General features: G+C 39.9%; 1 protein-coding gene across 1 annotated transcript; it reads left to right on the top strand.

The window, feature by feature from the left end:
• The first annotated feature begins 8,075 nt into the window (after positions 1-8,075).
• On the top strand, positions 8,076-18,670 carry CCT6A (chaperonin containing TCP1 subunit 6A). The gene is made up of 14 exons (XM_082857381.1): positions 8,076-8,291; positions 8,740-8,803; positions 10,228-10,362; positions 11,223-11,396; positions 12,159-12,262; positions 12,873-12,983; positions 13,217-13,376; positions 13,463-13,545; positions 14,204-14,300; positions 14,610-14,757; positions 15,180-15,313; positions 15,920-16,022; positions 17,198-17,270; positions 17,519-18,670. Exons 1-14 carry the CDS (start codon positions 8,155-8,157, stop codon positions 17,589-17,591), a joined length of 1,596 nt encoding a protein of 531 aa, XP_082713507.1. The 5' UTR covers positions 8,076-8,154; the 3' UTR covers positions 17,592-18,670.
• Positions 18,671-18,802: the final 132 nt, after the last annotated feature.

Below are 18,802 nucleotides of genomic sequence, written 5' to 3'. Positions count from 1 at the left end.
ATACTATGACATAAAGTCAATAATGTTACATGACTATGTTACATGATAAAGGAATAAGAGAGAGAAGAAAACAAAGATATTTGCTCAAGACACACACACACGTATTAATAATAACATAAGGAAAAAATACTCGACAAATACAGTCCTCGTTTCTGTAACTGGTCGTGTGGTTGCTGATGGTATTTAGAACTACCTTCTTCTACTCCCATACAGTGTTCCTGTTGCCCTCAGCAAGTACTTCAGCAAGTCACAGTTCTTTATTTGTTGGAGTGGCCCAAATCTTCATGCCTGAAGGGTCCTGGGCCATTAGTAATCCTGCCTGAATTGAGTTGTTATAGTTTTCCACTGACTTTAATCACAGGCATGGTAATACTAAGAGACACTCTGTGGGATCTCTTGTATCCCAGACATATCTGTGTTGTGGAGGAGTAGTCCAGTTTCCCTTTGTTTTTTTTTGTTTGTTTTGTTGTTGTTGTTGCTGTTTTTGTCTGCACCGTGCAGCTTGCAGCATCCCAGTTCCCTGACCAGGGATCGAACATGGGGCCCTGCAGTGAAAACGCTGAGTCTTAACCACTGGGTGCCAGGGAATTCCTCAATTTCCCTTTGGTAGTCAGGATCAATCACCCCAGTCAGCCCAGTAAAACTCTTCTTTCCCTGTTGACCCAGAGGCATGAGGAGCTCAAAGTGGCTGAGTGGCAGTATTAATTTCCAGTTCCATGGAATTATTATTGTGTCTCCTAGTAGAAGCATTTCTCCCTTTGGAACTAAGACCTGTAGGCTAGTGGAACATAAGGTCATGAGGACAGGTAGCGAAAATTTTACTAGTGGGTCACTAGGGGTGCCACTCTCATTTCTACTCCTAGATACCTGTGAATCCTGGCTGTGGGAGAAACAGCACTGTATATTGGACATTGATTCAGAGCGTATAAGCCTCCTGGAGAACTTTTTCCCAGCCCTGCAAGGGACTGCCACCTAGCTAGCCCAATAACTGAGTCTTCGAAAAGCCATTCTGCCATTCTATCAAGCTGCTTCAGGAGGGTGGGGAACATGGCAACATCAGTGAATTCCATGAGCATGGGCCCATTGCTGCACTTCCTTTGCTATCAAATGAGTTCTTTGAACAGAAGCAATGCTGTGTGGAATACCATGATGGTGGATAAGGCATTCTCTAAGTCCACGGATGGTAGTTTTGGCAGAAGCATTGTATGCAGGGAAAGCAAATCCATATCCAGAGTGTCTATTCCAATAACAAAACATTGCCCCTTCCATGACAGACGTATGGTGCAGTGTAATCAACCTACCACCACGCAGCTGGCTGATCACCCCAGAGAATGGTGTCATATCAGGGATTGAGTGTCATATCACTCAATCTCAGTGCTCAGATTGAGCACTCAGCGGTGGGGGTAGTCAAGTTAGCCTTGGTGAATGGAAGCCCATGTTGCTGATCCCATGCATAACCTCCATCCCTGCCCCCAGGGCCACTTTTTTCATAACTTCACTGGGCAATGACAGGGATGGCTAGGGAAGGAGGCCAACTGGTATCCACAGAATAAATTATTCTAGCCACTTACAAAAATCTTCCTCTGCTGAGGTCACCCTTTGGTGAGCATTCACGTGGGACACAAATATCTTCATGTTGTTCACCCATTCAGAGAGGTCAATCCATGTATCTCTTTCTAAGACTTCCTTGTCACCAATTTTCTAATCATGTTTCTTCCAAGTCCATGACCATCCAGCCAAAGCACTGGCCATAGCCCATGAACTGGCATATAATCACTCATCAGGCCTTTTCTCTTTCTAAGCAAAATGAAAAACCAGTTGCATTGCTTGAAGTTCTGCCCACTGGGAGGATTTCCTTTTACCATTATCCTTCAGGAATGTCCCAGAAAGGAGCTATAGTACTACAGCTGTCCACTTTTAGGTGAAGCCTGCATGTCCTGAAGAACCATCAGTAAACCAGGCCCAAGTTGTCTCATCCTCTGTCAACTGATCACAGGGAACTTCCTATGAGGCCATAGGTGCAGGCTGAGAGAAGGTAAGATAGCATGAGTTGGGATCATGGATATTTAGGCCACTTCTTCATGTAACTTACTTGTGCCTCCAGGGCCTACTGAGACTTTAGTCTAGTTACAGCTTCAGAAGCAAAAAGGGGTGAGTCCTGAAGAGAATCACCAGTATTTTGCAAGGCAACTGCCTCAGGGGAGGCCATTACAGTTTCATACAGCAACGTAGCGTAAATCTCCACAGACAGGGTTAGAGAGGCTGCTTCTACTGGCAAAGAAGATTCAACAGAATGTAGGCGCTCAATGTCCCCAGCTTCATCAGGGTATTCTCACACGTCCCACTCCAAATTTCAGATCCCATTCCTTCCTCATAATGCCCTCACTTTTCAATTTGCATTGTAATTCAGCCACTCACATGATAAGATTTCAGCAGTCTCAGCCCTGTGGCTATAGGAGCTAAAAGTCTCTTTCAGGATAGACATAGAAGATTTCAGGTGATTTATATATTGCTTAAGCTGGGAATTTGAATCCCTGATCTCATCCTTTTCTTCCCCCACTTTGTCCAGTGACATTAGAAGCAACCAGCCAACCTCATTATATGCATTAGTTTGACAAAAATGTTCGAAGGTATCATATATATGGTTACCCAAGTCCTTGCCCCTTGTGTGTTTGATTGGGGTATTTTGCATATTTCTATTTTCATAACATGCCATGAACTATACCACTACTACTACTCTCTTTATTATTAGAAACAGAATCATTAGTCTTTAAATCTAATATTAGAGAGCCAATTCCAAAAACCCCAGAACCAATTCAGAAAATTCATCCTTAAGATTCTGCTCCTTTAGAAGCCTTATCAGCACCATAATCTGTATTAGTCAAGATTCTCCTGAGAAACAGAACCAACAGAATGTGTATCTAGATATCTATCTATACATATCAATCTAGATATATAGATATACAGCCTCACAGCGTATCTACTGTTAAAGTGAAGACATGTAGGGCATCATCCACGTTAAAATGAGAGAGAGATTGATTTACTTTAAGGAACTGCCTCACATGATCATAGAGGGTTGGTAACCCAAAGGCTGTCTGCTAGCAGAATTTATTCTTGCTAGGGGGAGATATGTCTTTGCTCTATTAAGGCCTTCGGCTGATTGGAGGAGGCCCACCCGTTATTGTAGGATACTCTGCTTTACAATAGAGTAAATTTAATGTTTAAATTGTAAATCCACCAATTTAAATGTTAATCTTATCCAAAAAAAAACACCTTCACAGAAATGTCCAGAGTAATGTTTGACCTAATATCTGGGCACCATGGCCCAGCCACATTGACACATAAAATTAACCATCACAAATGGTCACCTCTGAGCAATGAGATTATGAATTTATTTTAAATTTATTTGCTTCTGCTACTTTTTCTATAATGATTATGTATTATTTTTGTAATAAGAAAATCAAATATATTTTTTCAATAGTTAAGAAAAAGATTTGCTTTAGGAAGTCTTCTCTAAATAGCATGCACTGAGATTATACATACCATAACAGGTCTTTAGTATATTGTATATATTATGTATGTTATTGTGTGTTTGTCTCTCTACACTGGGAAGTCTTTGAAGGGGCCTTCTCTTTTCATGTGTATATTTACTCCAAGCACAGTACTCGGCAACACAGTAGACACTCAGAGAATGAATGGCCAACAACAGAAGAAACATTACCTAAAATCAATATTGTTACCCCACCCCCCCATACAAAACCTGCCCCTTCTCTGGAATTTCCTTGACCTCTTCAGACTCCTAGACTAGAAATGGTAACTATGTAGCACATGTTTCGAAATTCAGTCAATTTTATATCAGAAATGCCTCTAGCCCCTGGCCTTTTGCTATCTCCACTTCCATTGCATAAATTTGAATATTCCACCTGTTAAAACATGTATTTTACTTAAAAAGTAATAAAAAAAGATTTTAAAAAACTAGATTAATTCTATTATTTATTTAAAAAGAAAAACAAACATGCAAAATAGCCAGAAATTTTCTGAAAAAAGATTGATGAAGAGGATCTGGCCCTACCAAATTTTGAAACATACTGTAAAACTATAGTAAATAAAACAATATGGTGTTGAAACTTACAACAGTATGGAACTGAATATAGTCCAAAGTAGATCCAGATACATCTGGGAATGTAGCATATGCTAATAATTATATTACACATTAATGGTGGAAAACATTAATTATTCTGGAAGAAAAATTAAATTGGATTCTGTGTTTTTCCCAAGCACCAATTCTCAGAAACCAACTATCTGATTCTCCACCACCAACTGGGCATCCAGCAACTCAATCCTGACACTATCTGGAGTTAGGGCAACCCCCACAGTTAAGGGTTCAGACCCACAGGACTGCCTCCACTCAGACACTAGTTGCAAGTCCCAGGTCCCTAAGCTACCCACACTTCTGTCCAACTTGGCTACAGATTCGGGGGTTCCCACAAAATCCCCTCCTTAGGGGAAACTGAAAATTTTTGAGACTGACCCACAACTCAGGAAATCACTTGACTTAGGTTTAGTAGCTTATTAGAAAGGATACAACTCAGGCACACCCAGATGGAAGAGGTGCACAGGACAAGGTACTGGGGGAGTGTCGCAGAGCTAGCATGCCCTCTGGGTGTACCACCCTGCCAGGACATCAATGGGTTCACTCACACTGATTGTTCAAGCATTTTTATAACCCATCTCCAGCCCCGCTCCACTCTCCAGAGGTTGGAGGCACGGGGCTGAGACTTCCCATCCTCTAATCACATGTTTGGTCTTCCTAGTGACCAGCCCCCACCCTGAGGCTATCTAGGGTCCCTACCTTGACTCACCTCAATAGCACAGACTCAGGTATATTCTAAAGGGGACTGTAATGGATAACAAAAGACACTCCTATCTCTCAGAAAACAAATGGTTTAGTTCTGTTCCAGGAACCACAGACAAAGACCAAATATATATTTTTATTATATCACAGATTATCTCATTCCTTACCAAAATAAAATAAATTCCAAATGAATCAAAGATTAAAATGAAACACAAAACCTTAAAAATACAAAAGAAAACATGGGAGAAATTTAAAAATATTTTTTGGGTGTAAAGCTTGTTTTACACAGTATAGCACAAAATTCAAACACACATAAAAGAAAAAAGATACAACTGACTACCTGAAAAAAATACAACTGGCTACCTGAAAAAAATTTTAACGTTTAATTGGAAAAAAAGGCATAAATATGAAATATAAATAACACTGGGACAAATTAATTGCAACACAGAAAACACTGAGAGCTCCTGCAAATCCATAAGAAACCAAATAGGAAAACAGAAGATGTAAATAGACAGTTCACAGAAAAAAACCTACAAACGAATCTTACATATAAGATGTATGCTCAGCCTCACCCTCAACAAACAAAACTATAAGGGAGTTCCCTGGTGTACCAGTTGTTAGGAATCCACGCTTTCACTGGTGGGGGAACTAAGATCCTGCAAGCTGCACGGTGCAGCCAAAAAAAACCCCCAAAACTTTCAGATACCATTTTTCACCTATAAAATTGGCAAAGGTAGAAACAAAATGTTCAACATTTTGAGGATATCCTTCCTGTCCTTTATATATATAAATATTTAATATATATGTGTATTTTTTTGGCAGTGCCACATGGGATCTTAGTTCCCCAATCAGGGATCGAACCCGTGCCCCCTGCAATGGAAGCGCAGTCTTTACCACTGGACCACAAGGGAAGTCCCCTAAATATTTAATATTTTTATGAAATCATATGTGTATATACATGATTTCATAAAAAGAAGACACTGAGTATACTTTGTATATTTCATATATTCATGTATATAATTCTGCATCCCGCTTTTATAGATACATAAATTGGGGGGGCTGCAAAAATGAAAACATTATAAATTTTTTTAATATAGTCAATGTTAGTATCTTTTTAAATTTTTATTTGGCTGCGCCGGGTCTTAGTTGAACACACAGGATCTTTTAGCTGCAGCACGTTGGATCTAGTTTCCTGACCAGGGATGGAACTCGGGCCCCCTGAACTGGGAGTGCGGAGCCTTAGCCACCGGACCACCAGGGAAGTCCCCAATGTTAATATTTTGATGCATATCCTCTGTCCTTTTTTGTATAGATGCATGGGGAATGGTTTAAAAACTGAGAACATATTATACATGCTATTTAAAACACGATTTTCCCCCTTATGTTATTAAAAATGTTTCATCACCTTCTGCATGGACTTTTCAACCCCTTTCTTTCTGATTGCCTTATCCTCAGTCTTCTCCCTTAGTTCATCCTCCATTCCACCTCCAGTGTTACCTTCATCACTAGTTCTTTGGGTGGATTCTCACCAAAGAATCCAGCTGGCAGGCTTAGGCCCAGACTTCTTAACTAGCAAACCAGGCCCTAACAGTCAGGACAAGCTACTTCACCAGATTTGTCTCTTGCAAATCTTATCCACCCACCTTCTGCTGGGCATGCCAGGCCCTTCCACTGTCGCTCTCTGTCTGATATCACTCTCCTAAGCCCTCTTCTCCTGCAAAGTATCTATGTATCATTCAAAACTTACCTCCTCCAAGAAGCCTTCCCTGATACTCTGAGTTAATACGTTTGTGCTCAGAGCACTGCATTCATCCCTTAAATAAAACATCCTATACTTTACTGTCATTTTTTTACAAGTTTATCTCCCTAACTAGGCTACCTGCTTCTTGAGGATTAAGGATCTCCAGAACTAATCATGCCTCTCCTTCTACTGTGTAACTCAAACTTAGATGCTTTCGCGATTCTCAAATACACAAAACCACTTAAAAGCATTATGTACCACGGCAGTCGCTAGGAGAAGACTGGGAACAATCGAAATGTTAACCAGTAGGTGACTGGCTAATCAGGTCATTCTTACAAAGAATATCATGCAGCTGTTAATAAGAATGAGTAAGACGTATTTGTATTGATATGTAACAATCTCCAAGATACTTTAAGTGTAACACACCCAATAGTGCCTATTATAAATTGCCATTTTGTGGGGGGGAAATTTCTTATATTTATATACGTATTTATTTAGAAATTCAGAGAGCATCTGGGGAATTCACACTATCTAAAGGAAACTTATGTAGCTAAAGGTACCTGCCAGGAGGAAGTTGAACTAGAGGAGGTAGGAAGACCTTTCACCATATACCCTTTGGCACCTTCTGAATTCTGAACAGTTTTAGTCATTACCTATAAAAATAAAATACAAAACATCAGTGAATACCTGGTATCTAGGCAGGGGGCGAGAACTGGATACGAGAAAACAGTTGTGGACATCTTTCAGAATAAAGGAGTCCTCTCAAAGGCTGGACACCACCGCTCAACAAAGTTTGAGTTTTCAAAATTGCCTTGAGGGCCTGAAGCCTCAGCACTGTGTCGTGTGCCCGAAGGGTGGACTGACTCTTGCTTTTCCTCAATTGCCATCGCACCAATCAGGTAGCTTTCTAAAGGCTTCTAGCACTTTCCACCTCACATTATATCTCTTCGTCTTCCCTACGCCTAAAACACCTACGATACTGGTCGAGGGTCCTTATCAGATCCACTCTGTTACCCCCCCCCGCCCACAGCACCTAAAACACCGTCCAGCACACATTACACAGTCAAGAAAACTATTGACCGGGATGAAAGCAGCAAGGCGATAAAAAGGGCAAACGGCGCGAGTGGGGTAGAGAGGAGGCCCACCCTACACCCTGCGGCCGGAGACCTCCGGGAAAGAGCAGCCGCCTCTCCCCTCACGCCCTGACGCACGCGGCCAACAAGCCCGCTCCGCCTACGCCCTCTGGTCCGGGGTCAGCAAAACCGGGCGCTAGGCAGCGCACGGGGCACCCTGCGATCCCTGGTTGCCAGGGGAAAACGCTCCTCCCGAGCTCAATGGCGCCGCGGCCAACGCGAGGGGCGGGGCTACGTGCGGCCGCGACCCAATGAGTGGCACCGGCCGACCCGAGGCCCAATGGCGGCGGCGCGCGGGCACGCTGGAGGCGGGCCCGGCGCGCCCGACTTTTCCAGAAGACCCGGATAGCGCCTCACAGCCACGCTGAACCGGCTCTCGGCTCTCCGGATACCGGGTTCCTTCATTTTCTTCTGCTGGGTTAGCTATGGCGGCCGTGAAGACCCTGAATCCCAAGGCTGAGGTGGCCCGAGCCCAGGCGGCGTTGGCGGTCAACATCAGCGCGGCCCGGGGGCTGCAGGACGTGCTGAGGACCAACTTGGGGCCTAAGGGCACCATGAAGATGTAAGGCGGGGCTGGCGGGGAGGGCTGGGCTGGCATCGCGCACCTCGCGCTGTCGCGGGCCTGCGCCGGGGACTGAGGCCTAGAGCCCGCCGCCTCCGGGCCTCTGCGCTCGCCGCGGCGGCCTTTCTTCCCCGCATTGTCCCGGGTCGGTCCTATTTCTTGCCCTGGCCGTTTCCTTTGGTGGTCGATGCCGCCTCCGCCGAGAACAAAGCTGCCCGCGTGCGCTGCGCGGCCCTCACCGCCCCGCGCGCTTGGGACCTAAGAGACCCTGAGGACTGTTTCCCAGACGGGAGGGGGTGGGCATTGCACCATTCCTGTTACCAGAATTAGAGAACCAACCCTTGGCCCCAGCTCCTGAGGATCTGGGTAAAGCCCGATTTTTATGGGCCTCTTAATTTAGTCTCCATTGAAAAAGTCACACTGTGATTCATTTCTGCCCATTGAACAGGCTTGTTTCTGGTGCTGGAGACATCAAGCTCACTAAAGATGGAAATGTGCTGCTTCATGAAATGGTGAGAGGCTGCTAGACTAGGTCCAAAATGTCTTGGTTTTCCGTAGTACATTTGATTTGTAGGAAGACTTTTGCTATTTTACAAAGTAGGAGAAAATCATATTCATCCTTCTCAACAGGTAGTTTTCCAGACAACAGAAGAAGTAGAAAAAATGTAATCAGTACTGTTGTTGACAGTAGGATACAGTGAGAGCCCTGGAATCTAATAAACTTCCTTTTGAATCCCCTGCCCTTGCCATTTAAAGCCTTCGTTAAAGGGTTTTAATTACTAAAATTCTAATAAAAACTGAGAGCAATTGACATAATCAGGGAAGCAAAATGTGACAGGATGGTTATACTTTTTCAAACAGCATTTCTTTTGTTATATCACACTTCTCCACCACCAACTGGAGGAGAAATAAAACTACCATTTTTAAAGTCCCAGTGACTAAGAATCTGAGGTTAACTGAGAAGAGCAGTCATTTTACTCATCCCTAAGTTTCCAAAACCTAACAGTTCAAATCCTAGAAAAGGAAATGACTTGCCTATGTTTTGAGTTTAGAGTAAAATTTAGAGTTTTGATAATAGCATATCATGCCTTCAACATTCCAGGTGTTTGTAAATATCTTCAGTAAGGAATAGCTAACCTAGAAGGTGTAGTTTTTGTTCCGTGGCTTAAGTGGTGGCCTGTGCTAGCAGAGAACAGTAGGAGCCAAAGTTAGTTTAAACTTGATGTCAGAAAAGCCGTCTCTACATGACATTTAAATTTTCCCTAATTGAATGATAGTCTGCTTAGATTCTTAAAACTGTGAGTGTCCCCAAAGACATAAAAGACTGGACAACTGTACAGGATTAAAGGAGTATAAGAAGACAAAAGCAGTGCAGGAGCCATGTTGGAGCCTTTGTAATTAAGAATCTGTGGGTGACAAACAATGAATATTCTGTTTTTCCAAAACCTTTCCAGAGTTACTTAGCATCCACTGATGATCTTTGCTAAAGAGGCTAAGTTTTTCTTTTCTTTTCTTTTCTTTTTTCATTTTAATTATTTGTTCAGTGCCAAGTAAACTGGGCAGCCAGGCTTTCATTTAAAAGGCACTTGGTTTATTCTCACAAGAATCTTAAAACTGTCATAAAGAGGCATGCATGGAACATGGATTTGAAATTATTGTTCTTGTTAGTTCTATCACCTTGAGTTAACCTTAGCTGGGTCTCACATTTCCTCTTCAGTAAAGTGGAGATAATCTAAGAAGGAAACAAATTTATATAGGAAGGTGTTTCTGTCATCATAAACTGATAGCTAATGGTGAGTTTTTAATAAGAGTAATATGTAGCTGTACACTTGGGCATTTTGTGCAGATAGATTAGCCTTTCACATATTTTAAGGTATATTTGGGCTGTTTTCATTTTTAAGTTGTTCCACAAATTTTTTTCTTTCTCTACCTGCAGCAAATTCAACACCCAACAGCCTCCTTAATAGCCAAAGTAGCAACAGCCCAGGATGACATAACTGGTGATGGTACCACTTCCAATGTCCTAATTATTGGAGAGCTCCTGAAGCAGGCGGATCTCTACATTTCTGAAGTATACATGATTCTCGTGTTTCTGTGATATTTTATTGTGTATAGGAAATAATCTTACTTTTACTTATAAAAACTGGTGTGCTAGTGGTAACTGAGGCCATATAATAGAATGTAAAGAGCATGGGGTTAAATATGGGAACAAGGGTCTGTATCCTACTCTGACACAAATTTACTATGATCCTGGATGAGTTGAAGAATCTTCCTTGGCCTGAAATGTGTTTTTTATCAAGTTGCATTGCATGTACAGTTTTTATATGCTTATAACAGATTAATAATTGTGATGTAGAAATGGAATATTCAGGATTAGGCATATTTTTAAGGAAAAAGCTAACAAAAACCTTGAATTTAAATAAGAATACTACAACTTTTTTAGCCCTCAGTAGTTCCAAGGTTAAAGCAAACCTCAGTGAGTACTAATCTGATGTTAGGAAGAATTCCTGGGAAGAGAGAGAAAGCAGACTCTTAGTCTCCCTGTTTATTTTATTAGTAAATGGTGTGAATTAATTTCATATCACCTATAGGAAAGATATAATGGTCCTAGTGACTGCCAGTTGTTATGACACAGTATTGAGTTTTGGGCGTTATCCCTTGTGGTTTGCACAGTGAACACCCAAGTGTGCTTTATAGTTCCCTTGGCTTTGACTCTGTGCTAGAGCAATGTCTGTTCTTTTCCTCTGCATTGAAAGGATTATTTATCCTTTTAAATGTATTCAGAAAGTCAGCACATTATATTAATTGTGTTTAAGGGTATGAATGATCCAGAATATCCCTTCATAAACTTGCTTTATCGTGAGCTATAGTTGCATCTAACTGAAGGTCTCTGTTGTTAGTGACGGTTTTGTAATTGTGTGTTTATTATAGGGTCTTCATCCCAGAATAATTACAGAAGGATTTGAAGCTGCAAAGGAAAAGGCACTTCAGTTTTTGGAACAAGTCAAAGTAAGCAAAGAGATGGACAGAGAAACACTTATAGATGTGGCCAGAACATCTCTACGTACTAAAGTTCATGCTGAACTTGCTGATGTCTTAACAGAGGTATGTGTTACATTTGATATGTGTCTGGTACATTACACCTATACTGAAAACCCCTGGCAACTGGAAACATCAGTATTCTTACTAATTCCAGTTATAGAGTGCCATCTGAAGTCTTCACAGTACCATCCTGTGTGGAGTAAGTAGGTTCATTTTTCTGGCAGTGATAACCTGATCTGTGGCCCTAAAAATAGAAAAAATAAGTAAAGTGAGAAAATCGTAATAGCATACCTGGCCAGGTTATGAAGGTATAATCAGAGCTTTCAGTAAAAGAGGTTTCTAAAATGGAGATTTCCTTATTAAAAAGCCACTAGTAGTAGAGATGTCAGTGATTCTTTAGGTAATTACACATTGAGGTTTCAGAAATGTAGATGACTTCAGCCCTTTACAAATAATGCATTCTATTAGCGTGTAAAAAAAGACTTGGGGGGCTTCCCTGGCAGCGCAGTGGTTGAGAGTCCGCCTGCCGATGCAGGGGACACAGGTTCGTGCCCCGTTCCGGGAAGATCCCACATGCCGCGGAGCGGCTGGGCCCGTGAGCCATGGCTGCTGAGCCTGCGTGTCCGGAGCCTGTGCTCTGCAACAGGAGAGGCCACAATAGTGAGAGGCCCGTGTACCGCAAAAAAAAAAAAAAAAAGACTTAGATCAGTACAGACATTTTTAAAGACGAGAAGCTGTCTGCTTTAAACTTTTCTGAAGATTAAACAACATAAGTGTCTCAACTTCTGCTAGTCAAATTCATTGAACGGTTATACTCTGTTGCAGGCTGTAGTGGACTCCATTTTAGCCATTAAAAAACAAGATGAACCTATTGACCTCTTCATGGTTGAGATCATGGAGATGAAACATAAATCTGAAACCGATACAAGGTAGGTGGTAGAATGCTATGAAGTAAAGAGTGTTTACAAACTCGAAGGAGTTTATACAATACATATATTTTGCCTGGTTTTTTTTTTTGTCTTTGAATTAACGTATATTGCCTAGATGAGTATTTCATTTACTCAGTAGTATCTGTTTCCTCTTGAAATGAAGTTAATGGTATGTATTTTTACATAGAATGATTCTGGAAAGTCAACTACATCAGTCATTTGGCATTTATTGAACAAAGCATATGAGAGACTTCAGGGAATTTTAAAGAAAATTATTTAAAAGACCTAGTTTGGAAGCGTTTTTTAAATGAGGTGATCACAGTTTAATAGCCTACCAAACTTGTGACTATTTCTCTGCAGAATCTTCTGCACAAGACGGGGTTGTTACTTTCATTTGAATGGCTTGTTTTTGTCATGTTCTGGAATTCTGCTTTTTCACAATTGAACCTTGCTATGTATTACCCAAAAGTCCTGTTCAAATAGCTCAAGAAATAAAGCTGATTGTGTGAAAATTATCAATACAGTCTCAATTCATTGTTTTAGTTTTGTTAGCATATGTTACACCCCATCTGGAAATCAATAAGAATATAATTTTTATGTGTTGTAACAGCTTGATCAGAGGTCTTGTTTTGGACCATGGGGCACGGCATCCTGATATGAAAAAGAGAGTAGAAGATGTGTACATCCTCACATGCAACGTGTCATTAGAATATGAAAAAACGTGAGTTTATATATATATCTCCTTAAAAATGGAAGAGAGGTGGAAGAGCTTGATATTTGGGGTAAGTCACTTTTTTGTGAGAATCAGTTTCCCGGCTGTACGGACAATAATGCCTCAATGGGGTTTCGGAAAATTACAGGAAATAGTCTCTGAAAACGTACCAGGGGTTACGTTGGAGCTCGGTGACTATTTGCTAAATATTTCCTCCCCTTTCTGTAACTTCCTTTTTTTAGAGAAGTGAATTCTGGCTTTTTTTACAAGAGTGCAGAGGAGAGAGAGAAACTAGTGAAAGCTGAAAGAAAATTCATTGAAGACAGAGTTAAAAAAATAATAGACCTGAAAAAGAAAGTCTGTGGTGATTCAGATAAAGGATTTGTTGTTATTAATCAAAAGGTGAGAAATTTTGTTTTATAAACTAGTGTGTATCTTTTTATTTTAAAGGTAAAATATTGAAACTTATTTTTTGTTGTTGTTAACAGGGAATTGACCCCTTTTCCTTAGATGCTCTTGCAAAAGAAGGCATAGTAGCTCTGCGCAGAGCTAAAAGGAGAAATATGGAAAGGTACGGATACAGATTATCTGTGATGTGAATTTAACTTATTTTGCAAGTTAACTTAAATTATTCCTTTTTCTCCTCTTATTTTTGTGATTTTCTTATTTTTTATTGCGATAAAATATACATAATATAAAATTTATCATATTACCTGTGTTTTCCAGGATCACATTTCTTTTTAAGGATAATATTCCATTGTATGGGTATACCACATTAGTTTCGTTTATTCCTTTATCTGTCAGTGGACATTTATTTGGGTTTCTGCCTTGGCTGTTGTGAATAGTGCTGCTATGATTGTTGATATACTTGTTTTATTTTTAAATGATGACCTATACCGTACATATTTTTCCATGTCAAGAGACAGCATCAAGGGTTTCAGAGGAATACTTTCTTCCAAAGAGCTCACCATGATGAAGAGCTCTGTGCACCTTTAGATTTCATATCAGAGGAGTATTTGCTGACTTAAGAGTGGCTTAAATGGAGAGTTAGGAGAAAAGACCAGTTTTCAGCTAGTTGGTGGTGAATGGAAAGGCTTAAGCTAAAATATATTTGAGAATACGATTTTCGCATGTAATTCTGATAAAGATTGCTTTCTAAAAATATTAATCTCTAAACATAACTAATAAAATCCCTTCTGCATCTCCCTTAAAACACTTGAATATTTCAGGCTGACTCTTGCTTGTGGTGGGGTAGCCCTAAATTCTCTTGAAGACCTAAATCCTGATTGTTTGGGACATGCAGGACTTGTCTATGAATATACATTGGTAAGTGTATTTTCTTTCCAAAATAATACTATTTGGCTCATGAATTCTTCAGTAGTTAAAAATTCGTTCAAACTTCGGATGATATTTTTGCTTTGTTAATATACGTTTTGATGATTTATGTGTAGCAATAAGCCATTGATGGGAAAATCACATTTCTTTTATGTGACTTTTTAAAAGAAGTTATTTGCTTTAATGTGATCAGTGCTGTGCCCTATTAATATGCTACTTATTCCTTCATAAGCCCCTCTCATCTGGTCATTCTTTGCACAACCGTATCCTGGTTTTTGAAAATACTGTCTCTTCACACAGGGAGAAGAGAAGTTCACCTTTATTGAGAACTGTAACAATCCTCGATCGGTCACATTATTGATCAAAGGACCAAATAAGCACACACTTACTCAAATCAAAGATGCAATAAGAGATGGCTTGAGGGCTGTTAAAAATGCTATTGATGATGGTAAGATCGTCACTGTATTTAAATTATATTCTTTTGCTAGTCTAAAAGGCATGGCTGAATACTGTGTTCTTTTTATCAGTAGTTTACACAGCCAGACACCATGCAAAAGTAAAGGTTTACCTTTAAAATGGCTATGATGGTATGCTAAGTTTTTTCATGGCATGCTGTTGTTAAAAGAAGGTACAAATAAATGAACTAATACTAAGAGCTTTCAGCATTTTCCATGTGCTAGTTAAATCATTCTGCTGTTTGATAATGTTGCCTGTATTGCTTTCAAATGTAATATTAAAATTGCTGTGGTTATATTGAATTCTCAAATTAATGGATTTCCTGTGTGTTTTAATTCATATATTTTCTTACAGTTGCCTCTACAGTTTTATTTTCTTTTAGCTTAGCATTTCTCTCTTCCTCCCACCCAACAGGCTGTGTAGTTCCAGGTGCTGGTGCAGTGGAAGTGGCAATGGCAGAAGCCCTGATTAAATACAAGCCCAGTGTAAAGGGCAGGGCCCAACTTGGAGTTCAAGCATTTGCTGATGCATTGCTCATTATTCCCAAGGTGTGACTGCTTTAACTGTTTTCTAAACTACACCAAAATGATTCATCTGATGAAAACTTTTTGCTAATGTGGGTTTTTTCATAATGTGGATTTTGAATAAAAAGGGTTCATCAGTTTTCACCCTAACACTAGAACAGGTATTTCTTATTATCTGAACGTATTGGTTCCTCTGGAGGGGAGGCTTGAATATCTGATGTTTCAGATGGCAAGAGATAGCTGTTTTAAGAGGGTTTGCAGTGTGGGGGTACAAACTTGAGATGGCAAGAGATAGCTGTTTTGAGAGGGTTTGCAGTGTGGGGGTACAAACTTGCTTTTTGTTTTTGTTTTAAACGAAGGTTAATACTGTGATTTTTCTATTGTATGCTTACTTGAGGGTACAGTTTATGACCAGTGTATTGCCGGGCTTGGGGTGGATTAGTGAGTTGGTTGGTAATGTATATCTAGTCGTTCTCTAAAGTGAACATAAATACCGGTCTGTTTTCACTTATTAAAGGTTTGGTTTTCTGTTTTGTTTTTTTAACTATTAATTGGAAATACTGTTCATTTATTACAGACTTGACTATCTGTTATTAGGGCCTGTCTTTTAAATAAATTTGTTTCCTTTAGGTTCTTGCTCAGAACTCTGGTTTTGACCTTCAGGAAACACTAGTTAAAGTTAAAGCAGAGCATTCAGAATCAGGTCAACTTGTGGGTGTAGACTTGAACACAGGTAAGGAGGATGTGACTATTTGTAGGGGGTGAACTAGATACTATAGGTGAGGTAAGACCAGAAAGGACAAAAAAAAATGGGAGAGAGAAGAATCTTGGAGTTGCTTTTGCTCTTTGACACCAGTGCTATCCGGGATCTCTGGGTTCTAAAGTATGACACAAAAATGTAATGACTAGATACAGAAATAAAGGGAATTGAGACATTTGAATAATTTAGAAGAGTACAGATTTGTTCATATTGCTGAGTTGTGGTAGGTGATTTGGGTTAATGTTGAAGGGTTTCATGTTGAGCTTGCTTTACTGTTTTTTATCAGGGACTTTGATTAAAATGATACATTTCATGATCATACTCATGGGTGAAAAAAGGCTGAGGATAGCAAAAAATGCAGGAAGAGGGAACCAAATCTAATAAAATGAGTGAAGCCATGATCTTAGGCCAGTGTAATCCAAATTATACAAGTACAAAGTGGAAGCGAGATAACTGAGATACATCTGTGCAGTATGTGTAAGACCTATTGTGAACAGCATCATTCACATTCAAGTTAATATAAAAGGTTTCGTTTTTTAAATTAACTTTTATTGTAGTATAGTTGATTTACAATGTTGTGTTAGTTTCTGCTGTATGGCAAAGTGAATCAGTTATACATATACATATATCCACTCTTAGATTCTGTTCCCATATAGGTCATTACAGAGTATTGCGCAGAGTTCCCTTTGCTATACAGTAGGTTACTATCTATTTTATATATATATAGTAGTGTGTATATGTCAGTCCCAGTCTCCCAATTAATTTAAAAGATTTCTGGAATGAGGGTAATGATAAGCCTGTTTTGCCAGATTATAGTTCAGGTGCTATACTTTAATATGGATAAATAGGAACATCTCCAGAAAAACAGATGTTCAAAAATTTGATAACCAAATAGAGCATTCCTATCACTGGAAGCATTCTAAGTAGAGGTCAGTCGCTCATCAAAGCTGCTGTGCACAGGAGTCATGGTCTGGAGTACAACATTGGGCTAATTTGAGGAACTTTGGGTTCTCATAGATAATACTGGAGGAAATGAGTGACCATTGATGAGTGAAGCAGCACAAAATACTCTTATTAGTTCTTTCAGACAGTATTCTGATCATATGACCTGCTCTATATGATTTTAAGAATACTGGGTTATTTTTCAGGTGAGCCAATGGTAGCAGCAGAAGTAGGCGTATGGGATAACTATTGTGTAAAGAAACAGCTTCTTCATTCCTGGTAAGTTTGGGAAAGCCAAAATTATAACATTTGGGGAATATTCATACTCTTTAAAATTGGTATGTTTAATTTTCTTTCCATAAGAAAAGGTAATCAGTCAAAGGCAGCAACTAAGTGAGCCTTCTGTGTATGGAAAGGAAAGGGGAAACCTGACTGGATATAATTTGTGCAATTTAGTTGGAGATTGAGTTGAATTAGAGTTCATACCTCAAACCTGAGTAGTCTGATTTTTTTTCCTCCCTTTTCAGCACTGTGATTGCCACCAACATTCTCCTGGTTGATGAGATCATGAGAGCTGGAATGTCTTCTCTAAAAGGTTGAATTGAAGCTTCCCTTGTATCATCTGAATCATGAAGATTCTACAGAGTGATCCTAAGAATATAGCTATGGAATTTTTGTCCAAGCTTCAAATGATTTTCAAAGGATTTTCTTTTCCCATATAAAAAAAGGAGAGAACACTGGCATCTGTTCAGATTCTGAAGTTCTGAAATTATAATTACAATATTTTTTAAATTGCACTGTAGTATACACATACAGGCCATACTTACCAATAAACAGGATGTTTTGCTTTAGCTTCAGTGATATAAAAATACATGTTAGATAAGCATATATTATCTATCGTATTAAATATTCCTTGAAAAACATTTTAATGGTTTAATCTTCTAATGAATGTATTTTATCTCCAATAGTTCCCCGTCATTAAGCATTTAAGTTTTCAATTTTTATGCTAGTTATAAATAAGACTTAAGTAACTTAAGGTTTTGAAAGCATTCCTGCTTCTTAGTATAAATCCTTTTGAGCAGGGGTCCCCCCAGCCCCTGGGCAGAGGACCAGTACTGTTCAGCGGCCTGTTAGGAACCAGGCCGCACAGCAGGTGAGCAGGGAGCGAGCAAGCAAAGCTTCATTTGCTGCTCCCCATCGCTTGCATGACTTCCTGAACGATCCCCGCCCCCCTCGAAAAACTCTTCTGCGAGACCAGTCCTGGTGCCAAAAAGGTTGGGGACAGCTGCTTTTGAGTAAAAAACACTATTGGATAAATTGGACTTTTCATGCTTTTGAAGTAGCTTTGCTAAACTGCTTCCCAGAAATGTTACGTTGTAGTGAGTAGAAAGATGGAAATAGAGTCAAGGGAGTTGAAAGAGCTGCAAGTCTAAAGTGGCAAAATAGGAAAGACAGAGGTTAAATACATGGCTGAAGGCGTAGTGACTGAGGACCAGGTGAGGTAAGAGATTTTCAGGCAAGACGGTATTTTTGCACATCGGAACCTTGCTTAGGCTGATATCCCTCCCAAACCCTCTAGTGTCCTATTTTTCTCACCCAAATTACTGTTCTACATATTGCTACAAAATACAGTAGGTATATTTGAAGACCTTGAAAGGGATGTTGTGTTGCTAAGCTTTGCGTTAGGACTTCGCAGTTGCCTACAGTGAGCGTACAATAAATTGGAAGTTGAAGCCTTTTCTGTGATCTTGCGGTGGTACTCCAGGGCACAAAAGGGAAGGAAATCAGTCCGTCCAAATGTTCACAAGCTA

Source organism: Leucopleurus acutus, assembly GCF_964270905.1.
Source record: "Leucopleurus acutus genome assembly, chromosome: 16".
In the NCBI taxonomy this organism is placed as follows: Eukaryota; Metazoa; Chordata; class Mammalia; order Artiodactyla; family Delphinidae; genus Leucopleurus; species Leucopleurus acutus.
Note: the sequence above shows the minus strand (reverse complement) of the source record. Positions and strands in the feature narration are given on the sequence as shown.

What these genes read in the sequence shown, in the direction of transcription:
- CCT6A (XM_082857381.1), top strand. Translation starts at nt 8,155, where the DNA reads ATGGCGGCCGTGAAGACCCTGAATCCCAAGGCTGAGGTGGCCCGAGCC. An exon ending in CGGATCTCTACATTTCTGAA is followed by an intron (nt 10,363 to 11,222) that starts GTATACATGATT and finishes TGTTTATTATAG; the next exon opens with GGTCTTCATCCCAGAATAAT. An exon ending in AAATCTGAAACCGATACAAG is followed by an intron (nt 12,263 to 12,872) that starts GTAGGTGGTAGA and finishes GTGTTGTAACAG; the next exon opens with CTTGATCAGAGGTCTTGTTT.